This window comes from Primulina tabacum, chromosome 11, assembly GCF_025594145.1.
Source record: "Primulina tabacum isolate GXHZ01 chromosome 11, ASM2559414v2, whole genome shotgun sequence".
NCBI classification, from domain to species: Eukaryota; Viridiplantae; Streptophyta; class Magnoliopsida; order Lamiales; family Gesneriaceae; genus Primulina; species Primulina tabacum.
Window position 1 is genome coordinate 7004076 of NC_134560.1, and position 20809 is coordinate 7024884.

Consider the following 20809-nt stretch of genomic DNA (forward strand, 5'->3'; position numbering starts at 1 on the left):
TTTAATTTTTGACATATTCCTTCAACTTTTTTGTAAAAGTGTCGCTCAAGTTCATAACATCATAATTAAATTTGATATTGTTAATGTATTTCTTCTGTATTTTCATCATATTCTTTATTTTATATTTTAACTTTGTGGTTTACCGAAGGAGTTAGAACCAACAACCAAATTAGGATTCACAACGTTTGATTATAGAAATCAGATCATTTCACATTTGACGTGATCACGTACCTGACATGCCTGTATTTTTCTGTGCAAAACTTTTTTGGCACACCCAGTGGGACCAATGCCTAGTGAAGCATACTGAGAAGTATGAATGAATTCCCAAGTCTCAAGGGAAGGACCATCATTCACATGTAGAATATACTCATGGTGACGAAAGATTAATCGAACAACTTGTGCATGATTTTGAGGAGGGAGTTGAGGAAATCTCCTTGGCAGAAGTGGCAAATTCTGGATCATGCACGGTCCCGTTATAGAAGCGTAAAATGAAGAAATTTCCAGGAAAAACGATCTTTCAATTCAAACGCTTGATGCGTATAAGACAAAAGAAAATTTTGATTTGGTGAAGGAAAAAGTTTAGAACTTTTTGATCACTTCGTGAAGAAAATTTGGAGACGGGCATCAAAATCTTAGGTGTGAAGCTTATCCTAAAAATTTGGAACTTTTGTGTACATATACAGGCACATAGAAGCAAAAGCGTTATCAAACAAGAAGCCAAAGAATCAACCAAATATATTTGTCCAAAATTTGAATCATCAAATATAGAATATTCAAGCACATTTATATCTTAGACAATGTATCAAACACCTTTCAAGCAAGCAGACGAAGACATGTTGAAAATTTAAGTTTCATATATTCCATGCAAAAATGTGAAGGACAATGAGTTTACTTGTTCCCTAGAATTCTGCGCTTGGACGTGGGAGAGGTAGACTCTGTGGTGGTAGTGTCGCAGGCTATGAAAAGAGAGGTGGTAGCGCGACGGCTTGCTAGTGGACAGAAGAATGAAACAATGAATTGGATGAAAGACAAGAGTGTGGGAAGAAGAATACTACTTTGGACGTGATGAGGGAAAGAGGAAACTGAAGATTAAGTTATCTATTCTTCCAGCTTTGAGAATTGGACTTTGGGCTTTATTTGTGTGGATAAGATGAGCATAACAAGCTGAAATATATCCACATTGGCCCACATAGTAAATTGGCCAATAGGGCCAAATTGGGGGGCAATTATTGAGCCCGAATTTTCAAAATCGAAATTCTACAAAGCCCACAGTGAAGTCCATATAGCGTGTAACCCCAGTTACCAAGCCTATAAAAAAATCGGTTGATATGCACGACTGCGGAAGTTGGTCCACGGCTCATGGTTGATGATCATGGAAGGTGGCCGTAACTGTTCGAAGGGAGTTGAACAAAAACCAGCGGCAAATATAAAAAGAAGGCTCTCTCACAAAATTCATCAATAAACATCACAAAGTTTCTGCAAATTCTCTCAATTATTTATTCGCTTGTTTTCAATTTTTGCAGTCTAATTTCTTTATTCGACATATTCCTTCAGCTTTCTTGTAAAAATATCGCTCAAATTCATAACAAGATAATTAAATTTGATGTTGTTCATGGTTTTTTCATGTAATTTTCATCATATTCCTTACTATATAATTTCGCTTTGTGGCTTTACCGAGAAAGTTCGAACCAATAACCAAATAGGGATCCACAACGTTTGATTGTAGAAGTCAGATCATTTACATTTGGACACGTCCGCAATTTTTTGTGCTAATATATTTTAAATATTATAAAGATCTTATATGTGTATATAAATAAATAAATAAGAAATTATCCAAGTTTAAATCTAAACAACGTAAGTACAATCAAATATGATTATTTATATTTTAAAGAACAAACAAATCAAAATTATGTTTAATATTACTAAAATAATATTTTTACTAAAGTTCAGAATTTAAATAATTATATTTTATTACTATTTTTTTACCTATAATTTAATTCGACGACTCAAACATTATATTGTAATAACACATTTAAATTTGAGTAATTTCACGAGATTGAGATCATAAAAGAGACAAAAATTAAATACATTTATTTATACATGTATATTTCAAAATACATTAATTTTCATATTATTTTATTAAATAATAAGAAAATAAAAATTAATTTAACACTTACCAATCAATGGACTATTCATAAGCTCAAAAACAATTAAATTTGGGCTCAAATATCTCAAATAAATCTCAAACTATGTTGAGCTAAAGTCCATCAACATTATTCCCAGCTACTTCACCAAAGTATATATAGCTCGATTTTATTTCTTGTGTACAACAAAGATTCAAAATCTGCGGAGAGGTTTTACAATAAAAGAATGAATATCACAACCTAAACAACTAATGATAACACACACCATGATTCTAATTCATGCAGAACCATATATTTTCTACAAATTATCTGCATCCAGAACAGGTGCCATTCCATCTATCTCGTCTCGCCTTTATAAAGATGAAAAAGAAAAATCGGTACTGCTGCTCGAGTTTTCACCTAGGTTGGGTTCTTGAAATGTTCCATAAGACGACGAGTAGGCTTGAGGAACTTCCAGTGCAATTGCCCTCTCTATTGCTGCTCGGTGCTCCTCCTGGTGTTCTTTTACGAGAGATACCTGCCGTTCCATCTTCTGAGCTGCAGGAATACCCATAATTGGCTCGTCTTCTCGCATACACTGTACTAAGAAAAGAGAACATTTTAGTGTTGTTGTGAAAAATGTGAACCCACAATTGATTTCAAGATGAAAGAATTTCTTTCATGTCATTTTTCTCGTGCTAGGACGAATCATTTTTGAAAGCAAGAGAAAACATCCTTATGCCTAAGGAGTGAAATCATCTCAGGTGGTTTGAACAATCACAAGTGTCACCTTCTAGGCTCAAGGTTCTGTACGAGTGATATTCTATCCAAGCGAGTATCCTGAAGAAGAAGAATGCAACGACGACAACGAAGGGTCTCCAAATCATCAAACAAACAAAGAATCATTTTCATTGATAAATTAGACTTCTGAAAAGCTTAATTATTTTAGACATTTTTGACATAAAATGATTTAATATATAAATATGTTTATTTTAAAAAAATTAATAGTGCACTTGCTTCAATAAGGCGCGTGCCTCGCCTTGCGCCTCAAGCTCCAAGAGCCCTTTTCGCCTCGAATTATAACTATGCATCAGAGGCCACTGCATGGTCTTACAAATTCATTCTTAGCTCTTTCACTGTCTGATATGGAACAGCCGAACAGGATCTTATTATAACAACGAGATAATGATACCGCATGAAATTCTCAAAATTTGTGGTAAATAATTTGAACAACATTATCATGACTATGGTGAACGACACTTAATACAAGTGCACGAACTAAAAATTGAGAACTCACATCAAGCGTTCTTTGAGATTCTAGGAGTATCCAAATAATGGCGTGATCAGAGGTTAGGTTGCATGAGAGGACCATGTGCTCAAATCTACCATCCACAGGTACCGCGGTCCTTACATGAGGTGAAATTTCATCACAACTGCACATAAAACAAAGAAATTAAAATATGATCTAAGCTCGGAATTATGCAGATTCACTCAAATAAATTGAATTGATGATGGATCTAAAGCTGTATGTCCGATCATATAATAAGTTCTCTAGGATATGACCAAATTTGCTTCATTTCAGAGGATCCTTGTCTTCATGTTCTGTTGCTATGCATGCCTTGATGAGTACTCAACATCATTCCATTTTCATACCTCAAAAGACTAGAAATTTCCACTCCCCAAATACCATATAGAGCAGATCCGACAATTATGATTTTTAGGACACTCTATTTGTTCCTTGTCTAATCCTATTCCAAAATCCCCAAATCCGGAGACTTCATCAAAGTAGTACATCATGTTATAAGACTTAAAATGCATACCTGAAGGGCTTCCGCACGATTATGTGATAGAGGCGACCAGGTGCATACAGGCGTCTTGGATCCTTGAGCATCTTTTCTTCTAGTGTGCAAGTATCTTTCAAGCACATTACGCACAGCAAACAAGGGAAACTATCAAAAGCAATCCGTATTAGTGCAACATTCTTTTATTTTTTACAGTGGTTATTTCATGATAAAGTAAAACAGAAAGGCAGCAAAACCTGCAATCTTTTACCAGAAAAGGGATTTGAAGAGATTTTCCAGCGCAACTGTGGTACGGGGTAAGAAATCATCCTGGTAAACAAAGATAAAGCAATAAATAAATGTGTCTAGCCTGCCAGAACACGAGTTGAACTTGGAAGAAAGTCATAACCAAAATACGTTGCAGAATCTTATGTAATTGGGGACAAAACAATACATAGAGCCGATCAATAAACACAAAAATATTACCTGAAGCACAACCGAATTAATTACATCGGCATATCTCACAGCCAAGTTCAAAGATATACACCGAGCAGGAGCAATTGCAAAGCACCTAATTCTTTTCCTCTCAATGTACCCCAATTTTTCTCTCTTCTTCACTACCAACATAGTTAGCAATGTTACAACTCCAGCACCGAGCGAATGTCCAGCAAATGTCAAAGTATAATCTGGATTCTCCTCAACAAGATTTCTTAAAATATCACACTCTTCTTCAAGAACGTATTCAGCTGCCTTCAAAAGCCCGTTATGAACATAACCGCCATCAAATGTTGTCTGTCCCAACTTGTTATCAAGTAAGAGCAGAAAGTCACTTTCTTTAGCCAAATTAAGCCCTCTAATCGCTACAACTATATCTAAATTCTCGTGATCAAGATAGATCATGTAGGGTGAAACTTTCCCATGCGTATCCTCATAATCTTTTCTTGATACAATCCAATCTGGATTGACTCCATACCCTTCGGGAGGAGCCCAAAGGGGGTTTCTAATATCATCTTCATAGATGGATAGGATATATCGACAGAGTCGAGGGACAGGCTCAAATTCAGTGGCGGTTGCAAGGCCCCAATTTTGGCTTTCACGGCCTGCCGTGTATAGGAATTTCTTCCACACCCAACGAAGGCAAGCTAAACATGATACACATTCAACAAGTGGGAGACAGCAGGCAACAGACATTGATTTCTAAACGCTAAATCATACACAGAGGCAAAGACACTTTTTACATCAAAAGTATGAGATGTCCTGATGAAGCCAACGTGTTTCAACAATCTTCGTGAAATTCAAAAAGGGCAGTGATTTTATCATTCTATTTTTGAATTTCAGTAAACATGGGATGAGAGGTGGACAAGGGGTAGTTAAACCATGGTAACACAATCTAGAAGAACGGAATGCGTCAAAAGCATGAAATGATAAAAATACAAAGTCGCCAACCAAGCACTGAACCAGAAGAACCCAGGGATTTGGACCAGGAATTTTCCCAGAAGCCTCGATGAGGTAGCCATCTATCAACTACCCCCACTTCGAAATAGCTCAAGAACTTCAAGATTAAACAATATAAAATAGTTTTAATGTATAAAGAACTTATCAAATAAGCAAGGAAAAAATTAATTTGTGGAAAAAGCACAGCGAATCGAAGTTTCTCAATGTAAACTGGACGTGGTCAATATCGCAATCATGAAGTTGCTTGGGAAAAAAAACAAAAATAAGGCGTCGTGGGAAGTGAGCGAGAATTGGGAACGGAGCTAATAGGAAAAGGATGAAAAGGGAAAAAAAACAAAAAACAAAAAACAAAGACGAAGAAAACGAAAAGAGAAACGTTGGAAACGCGTAGCGCACCCGCCAGCTACGAATAGTCAAAATCAAAGGCATGGCTTTGTGAGAGCGTACGAAGAATCTAATCCCAAATATGCCTGGATTCTCCTTGTGCGTCACTGTTTTCTGGCCCATTTTTTTTTCTCATAACTGAGATTCGAATTTAGACACAGAACTTTTATTTTTTATTATATAAAAAAACATCATTCGATCCGTAATTATGTAATTGTTTGGTTTTGTTTTTTCTCGAGTAATTGTCCTCGTTAATGGATCATATCCATTATTAATGAGAGAATGAGACTTCTCTTTTATTTTTTTACTATTACAATTAACACATATTATTGTTTCAGTAATTATTTAAAATTATTGATATAATAACGAATATATTTAAATTTTAAATATTATTATAAAAAATTATTATATCGAAACTATTTATGTAATTTGAGATAACACTCAAATGATTATAGCAATATGCCGTCGTTAAATTGGTTTATTTATCTTTGGTTACGTGAAATTATTCTTAATAAATATATATATATATATATATATATATATAATCATATATTATTTTGTTTATCAAAATTCTAAACAATAAATAAATATTTTTCAAAAATTCTAATTTTTTGACATTTATTAGATGAATAATTTTTTATTTAAAACTTAATTATTTTTTAGAACATGTTAAAAATATTTACATTAAATTTCTATTAAGATACATATATTAAAGATCTATTAAGATACATAAGAATAATAGCAATTTACGGATATTTAATATGCCAAAAATTAACTACACTCCTTTAAAAATTTGAAAAACGTAATATTATATAAAAAAAATTTATATTTTATTTATTATGATAAACGACAGTAAAAATTAAATATATAAAACTAACAGACAACTCAAAAATATAATCGAAATTAAATGGAATGATGTAATCAATACAGATATTTAAATATAGTTTATATTTTCAAGGAACATCAATTTAAATTTGAGTTTTAAAAAGAAAATTGAAAATATTTTACATTTAATTACGTATTTATTTCATATTTTTTTCAAATATTTAATGTTATATGTGAATACATTAATAATGATAAATTTTTCCGTTCATGTCATGTTATTTTTGGCGGAAACTTCCAAATATGACAAAAACTAATACCCCTAAATAAAAAAAAATGTATGGGAAAAAATAATAACCTGTTAATAATGAAAAAAAAAAATCTTTTAAACTGAAATTTTCGTTGTTTCTATATACATGAATATCGTATCAACGAACTAATCAGAGTTAGCATCAAATGTATTTTTGAATGATTTACCTCACGTGTGATACTGAACATCGCAACCATTTTTTTATTTTTATTTTGACTGAAAATTGATTGTTTGAATGTGAAAAAAACCAGACTGAATTATTTATACAATTTATAATAACAACTAAATATCTCACAATAACACAAAACCATATCCTAAATTAAATACATTGATATAATCAATGCAAAAATTTAAAATTAGTTTATGTTTTTAATGGAGTTCAGTTTTTTAAGCTTGAATAAGGAAACTAGACAACATATAATTCAAAAATTACATTTGAATTGATATAAAAAAAAATTAAATTCAAATTTTAACTAATAAAAAAATTGATATAATGAATGCAAACAATAATTGAAGTTTATATTTTCAAATGTCTTCAAATTCACATTTGAATTTTTTAAAGAAAACAGAGAAGTCTATATATATATATATATATAATATATTATATATATATATATATTATCAATAAAAAATTCCATAAAATTAAATGTTTTTAAACATTTATTACAATACACTTATTTCGATATTCATGATATATCTTCGTTTTTTAGAATTATTATTTGACGGGTACTTACTATTTTAGACAAAAACTTAGTTTATATATAGATTATTGTGTTAAGAATTGATGAAAATAAATTGTCGTATTTTAAAAATCATGTATTAAAAAAGAATCTTTAGTTATTCGCAATATTTTTTATGCATTTTGATTGGATATGGACATTATGACTAACAACAACAATAACAAAGTTCAAAAATACGTTGAAATTCAAGGATGAGATTTAGAAGAAATAGTGGTTCATCTACAACTACAACACTTGATACAAAATCTCAACTCCTGGAGTAGACTTGCTGAAGATTTCCATGGCCGAGGTAATCGAGATTCGAGATACAAGAGGAGTATAGCAGGGCCAATATCTGCTAGTTGATGTGGGTGTAGATGCGTTGTGCTTTTGGTCCATTTCACCCACATTTGATCGGAGATCGCACCTTAACTTAGCTATCATCGTCTTGGCCCAAGTGCCTGACAGTATTTTAGCGGAGTATTATTCACTTGAAACAGTTATTTTCTTAGAAAAATAGTCGATCAAAGTTATTTTGTAAATTTATCCTATTTTAACAAGGTGTAGTTTAAGATATTTATTTAGATTTCAGTTTGTATTCAGTAGTAATTTGAGGAGGTTTGGACCTACTTCCATTCCTCCTCACTCCTATGTATATACATATAGGAATTTACCAAAATTTCTCCACAACGAAGTCATTTTTCATTTTTAAAAAATAATCTTCCACAAGTTTACTCTTTGTGTGGGTAGATTATTTGCAGGTTTGCTGTGATAGAAGTGAAAAAGATGGCAGGTAAAGGAGGAGGAGATTGAAAATATATCGCATTTGATTCTTTTTCCCTTCCAATAGGAGTCGTTTTATGAAATTTTTATTCTAAATATTCGTACAACTAAGATACACTGCACAATATAATGCTTCTAAAGCATATTATTTCACACAAATATTAATGATTATTATTCTAATTTACGATCCAATAGCATAATTTTTTGGCTTAATTTTTTTTATTTTAAAAAAATTATAATATATATTTTTTGTTTATCACGTTTATAACATGACAATAAAAAAAACCAATTTATTCCACGTGCAAACATTAAAATAATAGTCGCAGGTGCAAAATTATTGTCGGTGTCGGTGGCCTTTGTGGACTGATCAAAGTATATGTTTCCTCGTCTCTTCCCCAGCGTCCCACACAAATTTCGTTAAAAGTGCAACTTTTGTTGCCGTGGGCTCTGTTGGGTTTGGTCCAACTCTTACCCAAGCCCAAAAACCCAAAGCCGTTTACCATAACCCTTTCCTCCTTTCAACCCTTCCTCTTGCATCTGGGCTGTAGGGCTTAAATTAGCCTCTCCCCTTTTCTATTTATAAAAGGCCGCCTTAGATTGCTTCTTCATTACAGAGAATGAGCAGCCGATTTGAGAGAAGAGAGAACGTGATACTTCGCTTCGTGTGCATCTTCCTTCGGTGACTGAGTGTCTTCGGTGTTCTCTTTGCTTTGTGCTATTCTGGGTGTTTCTCTCTCGTTCTGTCACGAGCTAAATCTGTGTGTGTGTGTGCAACCCGCTGGCCGTGTTAGAAAGTGAGGAAGAAAGAGCGTGAGTTGAGGGCATTAATCAGTTTTCTTTTGGGAAACATTTTGTGGTCTTCGCCTTGGATTACTGCGTATTGGAGAGGCCAAAATCAGTTCATCTGAGCCTCGTTTTATCCTAACATATCATATTGTATTGTTTATTGTTGTGATGAAAGTTTCAGGTTGTCCAGCAAGATAGAGGAAGTTACAGCACCGACCGATGGGCTCCTAACAGTGGTATCAGAGCCATTGGTTACTGCCCGCCGTGCCGTCGCCTTCGGTTCATCGGAATCTGAAACTCTTACTTAGGGTTTCGCTCTGATATATTGGGTGGAACCTCTTTTTACTGTTTTTGTAGCGTAACCGCTTGCCGCGGATTTATGTGCTGGGATTTGCTGCTGGTAAACGTTAGGTTTTATATGCTTGTTGTTTACTGTTGTGTTTTCATTTCCGTGGCATAAAAGTTGATTTCGCTGTGTTCATTTTGATCTTGTGTGATTTAAATTTTTCTGTGTGAAAATTTGTTTTTTTTTTTTGTTAACTATCGTGTTTTTTGAAAATGGCTATGACCGGATATCATCTCGAACCTTTTAACGGAAAAACAGATTTTTCGATATGGCAGCAGAAAATGAAAGGTATTTTGGTACAACAAAGAGTTTTCAAAGCGATAGACTTGTCATATTCTGCTGCTGAAACTCCTGAAAAAAAGGGCTGAAATGGATGAGTTTGCTTATTCGTCTATAATTTTGAATTTGTCTGACTCTGTGTTAAGAAAAGTTGGTAAACTGAAATCGGCTAAGGAATTTTGGGAAAAATTAGAAGAACTTTATACTGAAACTTCGTTGCCCAGTAAATTGTTTTTGCTTGAGAAATTTTTCCGGTTCAAACTTGATTTAAACAAGGACATTGATGAAAACCTTGATGTGTTTACCAAGTTAGTTCAAGATATTAAGCAAACAGGAGATAAGAATATTGATGATTACACACCTATTGTTCTTTTAAATGTCATATCTGATTCTTACAGTGATGTTAAATCTGCTATTAAGTATGGTAGAGATCAAGTAAGTTTAGAAACTGTTGTGAATGGCCTGAAAAGCAAAGAGATAGATTTAAAAACCAATAAGGGTGGTAATAATTCTGGTGAGGTTATGTTTGTTAGAGGAAGGTCTCAACATAGATTTCAAAATCAAAAACCTTCAAACAACTATAACCAAGCGTTCGTTAAAAATAGAGGTAAGAGTAAATCAAGGTCTAAGTCGAAGCCCAAGAATAGAAAATGCTATAATTGTGGTGAAACTGGTCATTACATTAAAGAGTGTTCTAGGCCTAAGCAAACCAAAACCAAACCAAAACCAAACTTTAAAAATCAGCATGATGACCTTGCTAATATGGCTTCTGGTAGTGAAAACATGGGTGATGTTTTTATTGTGACTGAGGTATGTGATATGTCTGTGGTGAATTCTGTGCATTCAAGTTCTTTGTGTGAGAATGAATGGCTAGTTGATTCTGCGTGCACTTTCCATATGTCCCCATTTAAAAATATGTTTTCTAATTATAAAGAAGTGAAGCATGAGTCTGTTTCAATGGCAAATGAAAAATTGTGTCAAGTTGCTGGTCTTGGTGATGTATCGCTGAAATTTGATTCTGGTTATGTGTTAACTCTGAAGAATGTGAGGCATGTTCCCGATTTATGTCATAATTTGATTTTCCTGTGCTGCATTAGAAGATGATGGTTTACAGGGTAGATGGGGAAATTGGGTTATGAAAATTATGAAAGGGTCTTTAGTGGTTTCCAAAGCTGCCAAAAAGAGAAACTTGTATGTTTGTCATGCTGAATCTGAACCTTGTGTGCAAAATTCTGTGAATGTTGTCTTAAGTGACAAAACTGATTTGTGGCACAAAAGATTAGGTCACATGAGTTCTAAAGGTCTTGAAATTTTGCACAAAGATGGTTATTTTGGTAGTGATAAATTGTCTTGTATGTCATTTTGTGATTCTTGTGTTCTGAAAACTCTGTGCAATGGTTAAATGCGATGAATGAAGAAATTAATTCGCTGCATGTTAACAACACTTGGATTCTTGTACCTAAACCTGAAAAATGCTCTATTGTGGACTGTAAGTGGTTATTCAAGGTCAAGAATGAATGTGAATCTGTTAGATTTAAAGCTAGGTTAGTGACTAAGGGCTTTACTCAAAAGGAAGTGGGGCAATGTTGATGATTGTAGGTGACTCTCCTGTCCAGTGAACCGACGTTGGGCCGAAAGGTGGAGAAATGTTGGGTTTGGCCCAACTCTTACCCAAGCCCAAAAACCCAAAGCCCTTTACCATAGCCCTTTCCTCCTTCCAACCCTTCCTCTTGCATCTGGGCTGTAGGGCTTAAATTAGCCTCTCCCCTTTTCTATTTATAAAAGGCCGCCTTAGATTGCTTCTTCATTACAGAGAATGAGCAGCCGACTTGAGAGAAGAGAGAACGTGATACTTCGCTTCGTGTGCGTCTTCCTTCGGTGACTGAGTGTCTTCAGTGTTCTCTTTGCTTTGTGCTATTCTGGGTGTTTCTCTCTCGTTCTGTCACGAGCTAAATCTGTGTGTGTGTGCAACCCGCTGGCCGTGTTAGAAAGTGAGGAAGAAAGAGCGTGAGTTGAGGGCATTAATCAGTTTTCTTTTGGGAAACCTTTTGTGGTCTTCGCCTTGGTTTACTGCGTATTGGAGAGGCCAAAATCAGTTCGTCTGAGCCCCGTTTTATCCTAACATATCATATTGCATTGTTTATTGTTGTGGTGAAAGTTTCAGGTTGTCCAGCAAGATAGAGGAAGTTACAGCACCGACCGATGGGCTCCTAACAGACTCCCAGCTAGGTATGCATCATTTATACAGCCTTCACATTTCTAATGATGGAGGCACATTGTGCCTTTTTGAAGAAATATTTACGGATTTAGCGTTGATGTGTGTCAAATTGGCAGTGATCGAGTTCTTGGGTGGGGTGCCGTTGCTGCAGAGGCTTTCGGGTTCGTCGCTTAAGAAAATCGCTCAAGTAGTTTCTTTCAAACGATACAGTAAATCAGTCGCACCACTTTTTGTGTATTGTCGGCGTATTTGGGGTTTGGATTGAACGAAAAATACTGGTCAGGTCGCTCATGATGGATTTTGAATTTTGGTGTGCTTGTTGAGGTTTAATTCGATTTTGATTTCCTGTTGAGCTTTTTGATGTTTTGATCATTCAATTTTCAATCCTAAACGATCACTGATCGACCAAATTAGTTTGAGTTTCTTGTTGTATTTATGAGCTTTGAGCTTATTGATTTGGGTGTAACGAAAAATGGTCTATTTCCTAAGAAAAATAAACGTGTAGGAAATAACAATAATCATAAGCCTGCATTTTTTACAAACGATATATGTGCTGCCTCAATTTTAGAAAATTGAGACGTATATGTGCATCTTCTTTTGACTCTTGAGCTCTCGATCAACTCCTTATTGTTATGAAAAATGCCTATAAATAGCAGTAATTGAGGTCTCTAGGCACATACATCATTAGAACAAAAATACACAATCTACATAAAATTGAAGTGCTTAGAAGACTTCAATCGGAGAAAATTAGAAAAATTACAAATTATTTGATGACCGGTGGTAGCACTCGATCTGCTTCCGCATATTGTTTATCGTGTTTATATATGTGTAGAAAGATGATTTTGTTGAGAAATTCTAACATTTGATATCAAAACCATAATACATCCGCCTTAAAAATAAATATGTGTTCTTCATTTCTCTGAAAATTCGATATCATGAAATGAAATATTCGAAAAAATTTATTTTTAAATTTTGACGTGAAATCGTTTATGATATTGAGAGGATAAAGAAGAAGACTTGAAATGTTTGTAATCAATAATTTGTGATTGTCTGTAACTGAATTCAGAAGTTAAAAGAGATACATGTAACTCTAGTCATTATAATAATAATAATAATAATAATAATAATAATAATGTGCATGTTGATGATTTATTATATATAACATGTATTATAAATAATAAAATATGATCGATAACTAAGAGCTATTTGATATGTGAGTCATACATTAGATCCATTTCCAAAACCTAGATAAATGCAAAAATACGCGAATACAATATTACATTATCTTTCAATATTTTACATATTTTCGATCTTCAAAATTGGATTTGGGCTCATCATTTTCAAATTTTGATCTTCCATTAAATATAATATTTACATTAATTTTTATGACACTTTGTGATACAAATTTAAGGGGTGGGAACAGACCATAAACCAGGTCCACTTATAAATAATTATCAAATAATTAAAACACAACAATGTAAAATATTGTAACACACACCTAACAAACTGGTCACGACTTTCGATCATTTTTTTATCATATAATATCATATATTATATTAAAACATAATATCAAATATTATCAAATCATGTATCTTACGTAAATGTCATTAACATTCATAATTAAAAATAAATTATAAATTAAATAAACATCATTATTCAATTGATAAATAATTTTATATACAGTAAAACTCATTTTATTATAATAATTAAAATATTTTTAATTATTTATTTTATAAAAAAATCCATTGATTTTATTAAAAATTATTTTCAATGGCAAATTTATCAATTTTTTTATAAAATATCAATTTTGACCTATAATTTTGAAAAAACATAAAGTGGCATCTCGGTCCAAAAATTTCGAGCTCATGGGCCAGGAAATGCCCGAGACCTATCTCAGGCAGCCTGTGTTTCTGCCTTACTGGCCGCCAACCCACGGCCCAAATTTATTTTTGAGCAGCCGCCGGTTGCAGCTGTGTTTCGCGCAGAAGCAATGTACTACCTTGCACAAACTGCCTTGGTTCTTAAATTTTTTTATTTAAAAATAAGTTGGGCAGATGTGCGACAGCTGCCAGACGTCAGTCGTTGTGCTCGTGCGCGCATGCTTGTGTTGCTCGGAATTATTCTGGGTAGTATACTCTGGAAAAAAATTATTTTTGTTCAAAACATTTCAGGGCCTGCGAATAGTTTGGATTTATTATGCTGTTAGAAACTATTTGTTGAAGGCAATTTAAAATAAACAATGGAAAATCATACGATTGAAAAATTTGTCTCTGATACAACTGTTAAAATACCATTTTCTTGCAATCAAAACGAGGCAGGAGTTTTAAAAAAAATGTTTTGAAGTTCAAAACGTTTTGGGTATCGTAAAATTTAAAACATTTGATTTACCTTTGCGTTTAAGAATATTGGACAACAAACTAGTATGAGATTAATGAAGTTGTTCCTTCTTGTAAATCGCTACAAACTTTCTTCAATCTTCTAATCAAGTTCACGATCAGAGACTTTGTTCCTCGTATAGATCGCACTAGAAATACACATAAAATTTGCATTGAGATTATCAATCGCGGGAATCTTAGAATACCGTTAGCTATAGAGCGGGGGTGGGACGTATCCTTTCCCAAAGGTGGTGGCCGAGTTTTGTGAGATTTTGATAGAGAGAAAGTCAAGAGAATCTTCGTATTAATTTTAGTTGTGTTGTATTAATTATGTTCTATCAACTTTTGCTAACATGTATTTGATAAATAGAGTTTTTCAGTCTAACTTAGGGCTGTAAACGAATCGAATCGAATCGAATTTTATGAAATTTTCAGTATTCGAGCTCGAATTCGAATAAAAATATTCGAAGCTCGATTCGAAACTCGAACTTTTATTATTTTCGATTCGAACTCGATTCGAACTGAGGCTCGAGTTCGAATTCGATTCGAACAATATTATATATATTATATTATATATATATATATATACATTTAATAATATTTTATTTATTTTTTAAATATAATGCTAAAGTTCGCGAACAGTTCGCGAACAATCGAACAATATAATTTTAGCTCGAATTCGATTCGAAAAATATTTGAACATGTTCGAGTTCGGCTCGAATTCGATAATTTCGAATTCAAACCGAATATTATTCGAACCGGCTCGAAAAGTTCGTGAATGTGTTCGGTTCGTTTACACCCCTAGTCTAACCAGTATTCTCCTTGAATCAATATTTTATATTTTTTTATTTAAAATTCTCATATTGTATTTTTCATTCTTGAAAATATCTGGTATAATAAATAATTATCAACTCTTAATAATACATGATATAATATAATTAAGTAAAAAATATTTAATTACTTAATCAATCAATCAATTAATTCTAGACTTCTTCAAGAATATTCTATAAAAATCTTATATATATACATACATACATATTATATATATATATATATATATATATATATATATATATATATATAATTAGTTAGTACTACCAAATTATTATTTAATTAATATATTCCAAATTCACAAGTTAAATAATTGTAAATTCATTCTAATCTCGATCGACGATTAAACAACATCAATATATCATGGGTGCAAATCTCGTTTATATAACGAAAAATGAAAATTCCGAAGACTAAAAATTTTTATTGTTCCATTTTTTGTGGCTATCAATTTTGTGAACTCCTTAATTAAAATAGACAATTTCACTATCCTCACTCAGTTAGTAGTTAAATCAACTTCTACAACTATTAATATTGAAATCAACTTATAAATACTTTTATAAGTAATACATTTGATCTTCACCAAACTACAGTCTCCAAATTCAACAATTTGAATTTGACTATCTCCTCTCAAAATCTATAATTGTTATATAGGTATAACTAAATAATTGTAATAAAAGTTATATTTGAAAAATTGTAATGAAAGCTAAAAAGCATTTAAAAAAATAGGCAAGGGGTCATTATGAATAAAGTCCGACAAAGGGAACTTGTCCATCGAGCGCACAAGAACTTGCTTAGAGCAGTGCCGCACATAATCTGAGAAGTACCAAACACAAAGTGCGATGAACAAGGTGAACAACACTAGTTCTGTAAGAGTGACGATCCCGAGTCCCTTCACGATCATCGGCCGTTCCAAGAACCTCAATTCTTGACCCCGCTGGCAGTTTCTGCATCCCAGTTCCAGGAAAAAAATAATTAAGGGAAACCCGTCTAAGATTTATAAAAATAAATATTAAGACATGCATAAATATACATACCTTACATATATTTATATTCATATTGTGCCTACCATGTTGTATGAACTAGTTATTCTCTTTCCCAAATGAAGATACACATCCCAGTACCGCAATAAACAGAATCGGAAACGTGAAATCCAGCATTATTGGACCTATGAAGAAGATATCATATTTCACTGCTTTGCCACGGAACAACGAGTTTTCGAATGGCTCGCATTTGTTTTCACATATTGGCAATAAAAAAGGATTATTATTATTAATATTATCTCACACAAAGGACACTTCACACAATTCTTCCCATTTACAGTTGAACTTGAAACTGATCAATCAACCGAAGAGAAGAAAACAAGAAAAAGGACCCAACAAAATTAAGGGGAAAAAAACAAGCATACATTTACAAAACCACCATCGAAAACAAGAAAATCATTTCACCAACTGAAGCTGATGGATTCAAAATGCAGATTATCTGCCAAACCAGATGAGCAAATATTCGCAACTTCATGTCGCATTTTCTTCGGTCCACAAACGAGAACCCCCACGCTTGATTCCTTGCGCTCAAACAAAAATCCTACAAAAACAGAACAGAACTTATAAGTTGAAAATCCGAAGTGTTTTATAAGATTAAGCCAGTTTTTCGTCCAAGAATTTGGTAACATACGTTTAATATCTGGTCTTTCACCATAATGCACATTGATACATTGAGAAATAGACTGCTGAGGCAAGCTCTCGAGTTCCCTGTCTGCATTATAGTACAATGCATCTGGTGAAGCCACTGGTGTCGCGCCTTCCATATTCTGAATCTGTGTTGTTTCCTTCGAATTTCTATTCTTATTCCAAAGAAATGCTGCTGTTGATGCTATAACTATGCCAATACATAGAAATAGTATGTGCAGCACAGCTCTTGAGGAAGAAGAGTATATCTTATTACTATTATGATCAATGGGAAATATGTAGTATCGTGTCAAAATACCAATAAAAATAAGATAGATCATGAAGGATGACGAGATTATAGGCACCGAGCCAGAGCCAACTGTTTTGTCCTAAGATTGAAGTTATTGGTGCATCACGTGGATTAGGCTTGAACCAAATGGTTCTAATGCCCTTGTTTTCTTGCGTGGCTGGCTCGTTTTCTCGTGTAACATAGGCTTCGATTTGCAAACTCAAGTTGGAAAACTTTGATGGGACGCCGGAAATTGGGAGGATTAGGTCGAGCATGGTCAAGTCATTTGAGTTCTTGAATGCACTGATGAGGAGAATTTCAGGTGTCCTGCATTTCAAAGTCTCACTTGTGTAAACGAGCTCCCGGATAATGGAAATGAATGGGGTTATGCCACTTCCTCCGCTTACCATCACCAGCAAGTCGTGGCTGCAGAAACAAGTTTTATATCAATATCAGTGAGTCGGATGGCATAACCAAGATTTTAATTAAAAAAACAACAAACCAGAGATTAATTGATATCCCCCAAACTTCTTAACATTCCACAATGGCTCATTGGATAAACGTGAGATCATAACGATATATATCTTATATATACCTTAGAAAATCAGTTGAAGCGGGTCCATAAGGTCCTTCAATCGATACATCAAGACGATCAACTGAAGAAGGCGAAGATAGCATCTGGTAGAGCTTATCGGACCATTTTCCTTCAACTTTGATGATGACACCAAGTTTATCCGACTCCAAATTGCTGCTAGAACTTATGGTAAATGGATGCCATTGCAACTTAGAAATATTAGGCATATTCATAAACATGATACTGGTTGGGGTATAACTTAAACCTGTCCCAAAAAAAAAAAGTTAACAAAACAAAAAATTACATTATTTATCCGTACTATATAAACTGTGTATTAATATTAGAGTCCCAACTCCCAAGGCATGATTTTATTTATACTTTAGATGGATGATATGTACATGCGTACACACCTTTGCTTTTGGAGAAGTTGAGTTCAACAGTTTGGCAAGGCAGAACCCTTGCAGACACGAGGCGAACGCCTCGTCTTGATTGCAAGAATCGAAGATATCGATCGATCATGAAAAGGAAGAATCCAGGGAGCATAATGCAGGTATAGCTAATGCCAACATGGAGTACGAAGAAGAGCATGAATAGGATGTATAGGTGATGAGTGTAGAAGAAGAGCTCAAACATTTTTCGCCTTATCCCGGGGAATGTCGTAGCCCACAAGGCCAATCCTGCTAGCAAAGACAACTCTCCTGCTACGTTGGACACCCCAGTATTCTCCCATGTCAGCATCTAAGTTTTGATTTGGAGAAACGCGAGGCACAAGTCATGATCACTATATTATATATTGGTTCTCGATGGGTAACAACATAGAAAATGAATAGTTAGCTACCTCCGATAATTCATGTGTGGCAGCCCAATAGATAATATAGCAAACGCCGTGAGCAGTGAAAAGGATCATCATAATATGGCCCAACCATATGTGATACTTCACACTGGCCTCAGACGTGAGCCCAAAAAGGGGGAGAACCGATGACCCGCGTGTCACCGGGAAAAATAGGAACGCTAGGGCTATATTCCCCACCAGTCCAAGGCGGAGCCCCGACGATTCTAGCTTCGCTTCCCACCTGCAGTAAAAAAAATGGAATTATCTATAATATTTTTTTAAAAAAAATTCATTTGATATTGTTGTATTTAGGGAAAATCGAGTGATTCGCTGGATATGGACATTGGACACTTTACATTATCTATTTTATTAATAAAAATAAAACTAAAAATTTATAAAATGGTATTATAAGTTTAAAATTAGCTAGAAAATTGTTGTAGTAAAATTTATAAAATGGTATGATTCAAAATAGTGACACTCCAAAAAAATAGAAGAAAGTCTAATCAAAACCATATTACATAGTTTTGATATATATATATATATATATATATATATATATATATATTGTGTGTGTGTGTGTATATATATATATATATATATGTTGTGAGACCGGTCATCGATCCGACCCTACTCATAAAAAATTATTACTAATTATTATTTTTTATGCTAAAAATATTACTTTTATATATATATATGTTGTGAGACCGGTCATCGATCCGACCCTACTCATAAAAAATTATTACTAATTATTATTTTTTATGCTAAAAATATTACTTTTCATTGTAGGTATAGATTAGGTCGACATATACTGTTTCAGAAAAAAAAACATGCTCTTTAATAAATTAATAAATATTAGATATAGAATGCTTCGTGCATGCGACGTGTGTGTATATATAATAATAATAATAATAATTACTTACACTTTTTCTCCACTTTTCGCTGCCGACATAGGTGTAATTTTTGCGAAACTGATACTCAAATAATTGGCAAAATTCCAGACAAGAAGAGCCATAAACATTAGGAAAAATGCAAGCTCAATTCGAGACACAATTCCCAATCCTTTTATTATCAATGGCCTCTTCCATGCTGCCATTTTATGCTCTCCTTTTGATCTGCATGTTTAACATATAACAATATACAACAAATTATAACATGTAAAACTTTATAATTAAGGTTTATAAAAATTTAAACTTGGTGTTAATAAAATTATTGATATCAAATATTTTTATATATATTATATTTTGAATTAATTTCGAATTTTGACTTTCTGCTGTGTGGAGAAGTATGAATTGTAGCAACATGTCATTATTTGGAATTTTAGAAATCCAAGCTTTTAAAAAATATTAATTAATAACTTTAATCTATATTAAAATAAGATTTTATTTGATTACAAGATGTAAATCAAATTTTGGAAATCAAATAATTACCGGTTATTGTGAATCTCCCTTGATTTCTTTCCTAAGTGAAGATACACACAACCCAAAGCAGCAATGAATAACATGGGGAACGTGTAGACCAAATAAGTCGCGCCTGCAAATAAACTTACAATTAAAGTTACATTTTCAAAAAAGAAAATTAAAAAGATAAATATATCCAAAGAATTATATTATAATCTCTGTAAATGCATTTCTTCTTCTATCGGTGGCACCAAAAAATACAAGCAAAAGTTACATTTATGTGCACATATTAATACATTACTACGATTTATTTATCAAACCTTGGTTGTTTCCAAAGTAAGTGGAGGCTGTCTCCTTTCGTATCTCCGGCAACCAAGTCAATCTATAAGGATTAGTGGGCATCATGATCCACAAGAAAAGATAGCCCGTAAACACGGCCACCAGCACAGCCATTATCACCGCCCTGACGGCGTTGCCACCGCCGCCGTGAGATGGTGGCGCTGCAGAGTCCATTTTAAGTGATATTCCTCTCTTTGATTGGACTTGATCGTATTTTTTTTTATGTGAAACGATACTGTATTGTGTGAGGGAATGTCTAAGGGAATGTTATGTTATTTATAGGGAGAATTATATGGATGTAACGTATGTTAAATTTTGTGACACTCTAGCTAGTGGACTTGGGAATCCGGCAAGAAGCACGGCTCCATCCACACGTACTCCCAATCATAAAAAATTCAAAATCAATGATATTTCGAGTAAGAGCAAATCTAGTGCAAATATGCTATGATAGCTACCAATTATTGGTAAAAGTGTGAAATGATTAAAAGTAAAGAGTGAAATG

The 20809-nt window shown here is 33.5% G+C and overlaps 1 protein-coding gene and 1 pseudogene across 2 annotated transcripts; both read right to left on the reverse strand.

Moving 5' to 3' along the window:
* Positions 1–2287: 2287 nt before the first annotated feature.
* Positions 2288–5850, reverse strand: LOC142518974 (uncharacterized). Of its 2 annotated transcripts, XM_075621842.1 has the most exons (6): positions 4391–5850; positions 4176–4234; positions 3944–4072; positions 3421–3556; positions 2914–2963; positions 2288–2721 (listed from the first exon to the last, which is right to left on the reverse strand). In XM_075621842.1, exons 1-6 carry the CDS (start codon positions 5093–5095, stop codon positions 2649–2651), a joined length of 1152 nt encoding a protein of 383 aa, XP_075477957.1. In that variant the 5' UTR covers positions 5096–5850; the 3' UTR covers positions 2288–2648. The 2 variants fall into 2 exon arrangements, with proteins under 2 accessions (XP_075477957.1, XP_075477956.1); XM_075621841.1 differs by lacking the exon at positions 2914–2963 and having other exon boundaries at positions 4391–5847.
* Positions 5851–16455: 10605 nt separating this feature from the next.
* LOC142519522 (ferric reduction oxidase 2-like) lies at positions 16456–20558 on the reverse strand (annotated as a pseudogene).
* Between the last annotated feature and the right edge of the window lie 251 nt (positions 20559–20809).

Bases quoted from the DNA above. Each gene is read 5' to 3' on its own strand.
- LOC142518974 (XM_075621841.1), bottom strand. From the start codon at position 5,095: ATGTCTGTTGCCTGCTGTCTCCCACTTGTTGAATGTGTATCATGTTTA. The intron at 4,235-4,390 runs GTAATATTTTTG...TTTGTTTACCAG, and splicing joins TTAATTCGGTTGTGCTTCAG to GATGATTTCTTACCCCGTAC. The intron at 2,722-3,420 runs GTGAGTTCTCAA...TTCTTAGTACAG, and splicing joins AATCTCAAAGAACGCTTGAT to TGTATGCGAGAAGACGAGCC.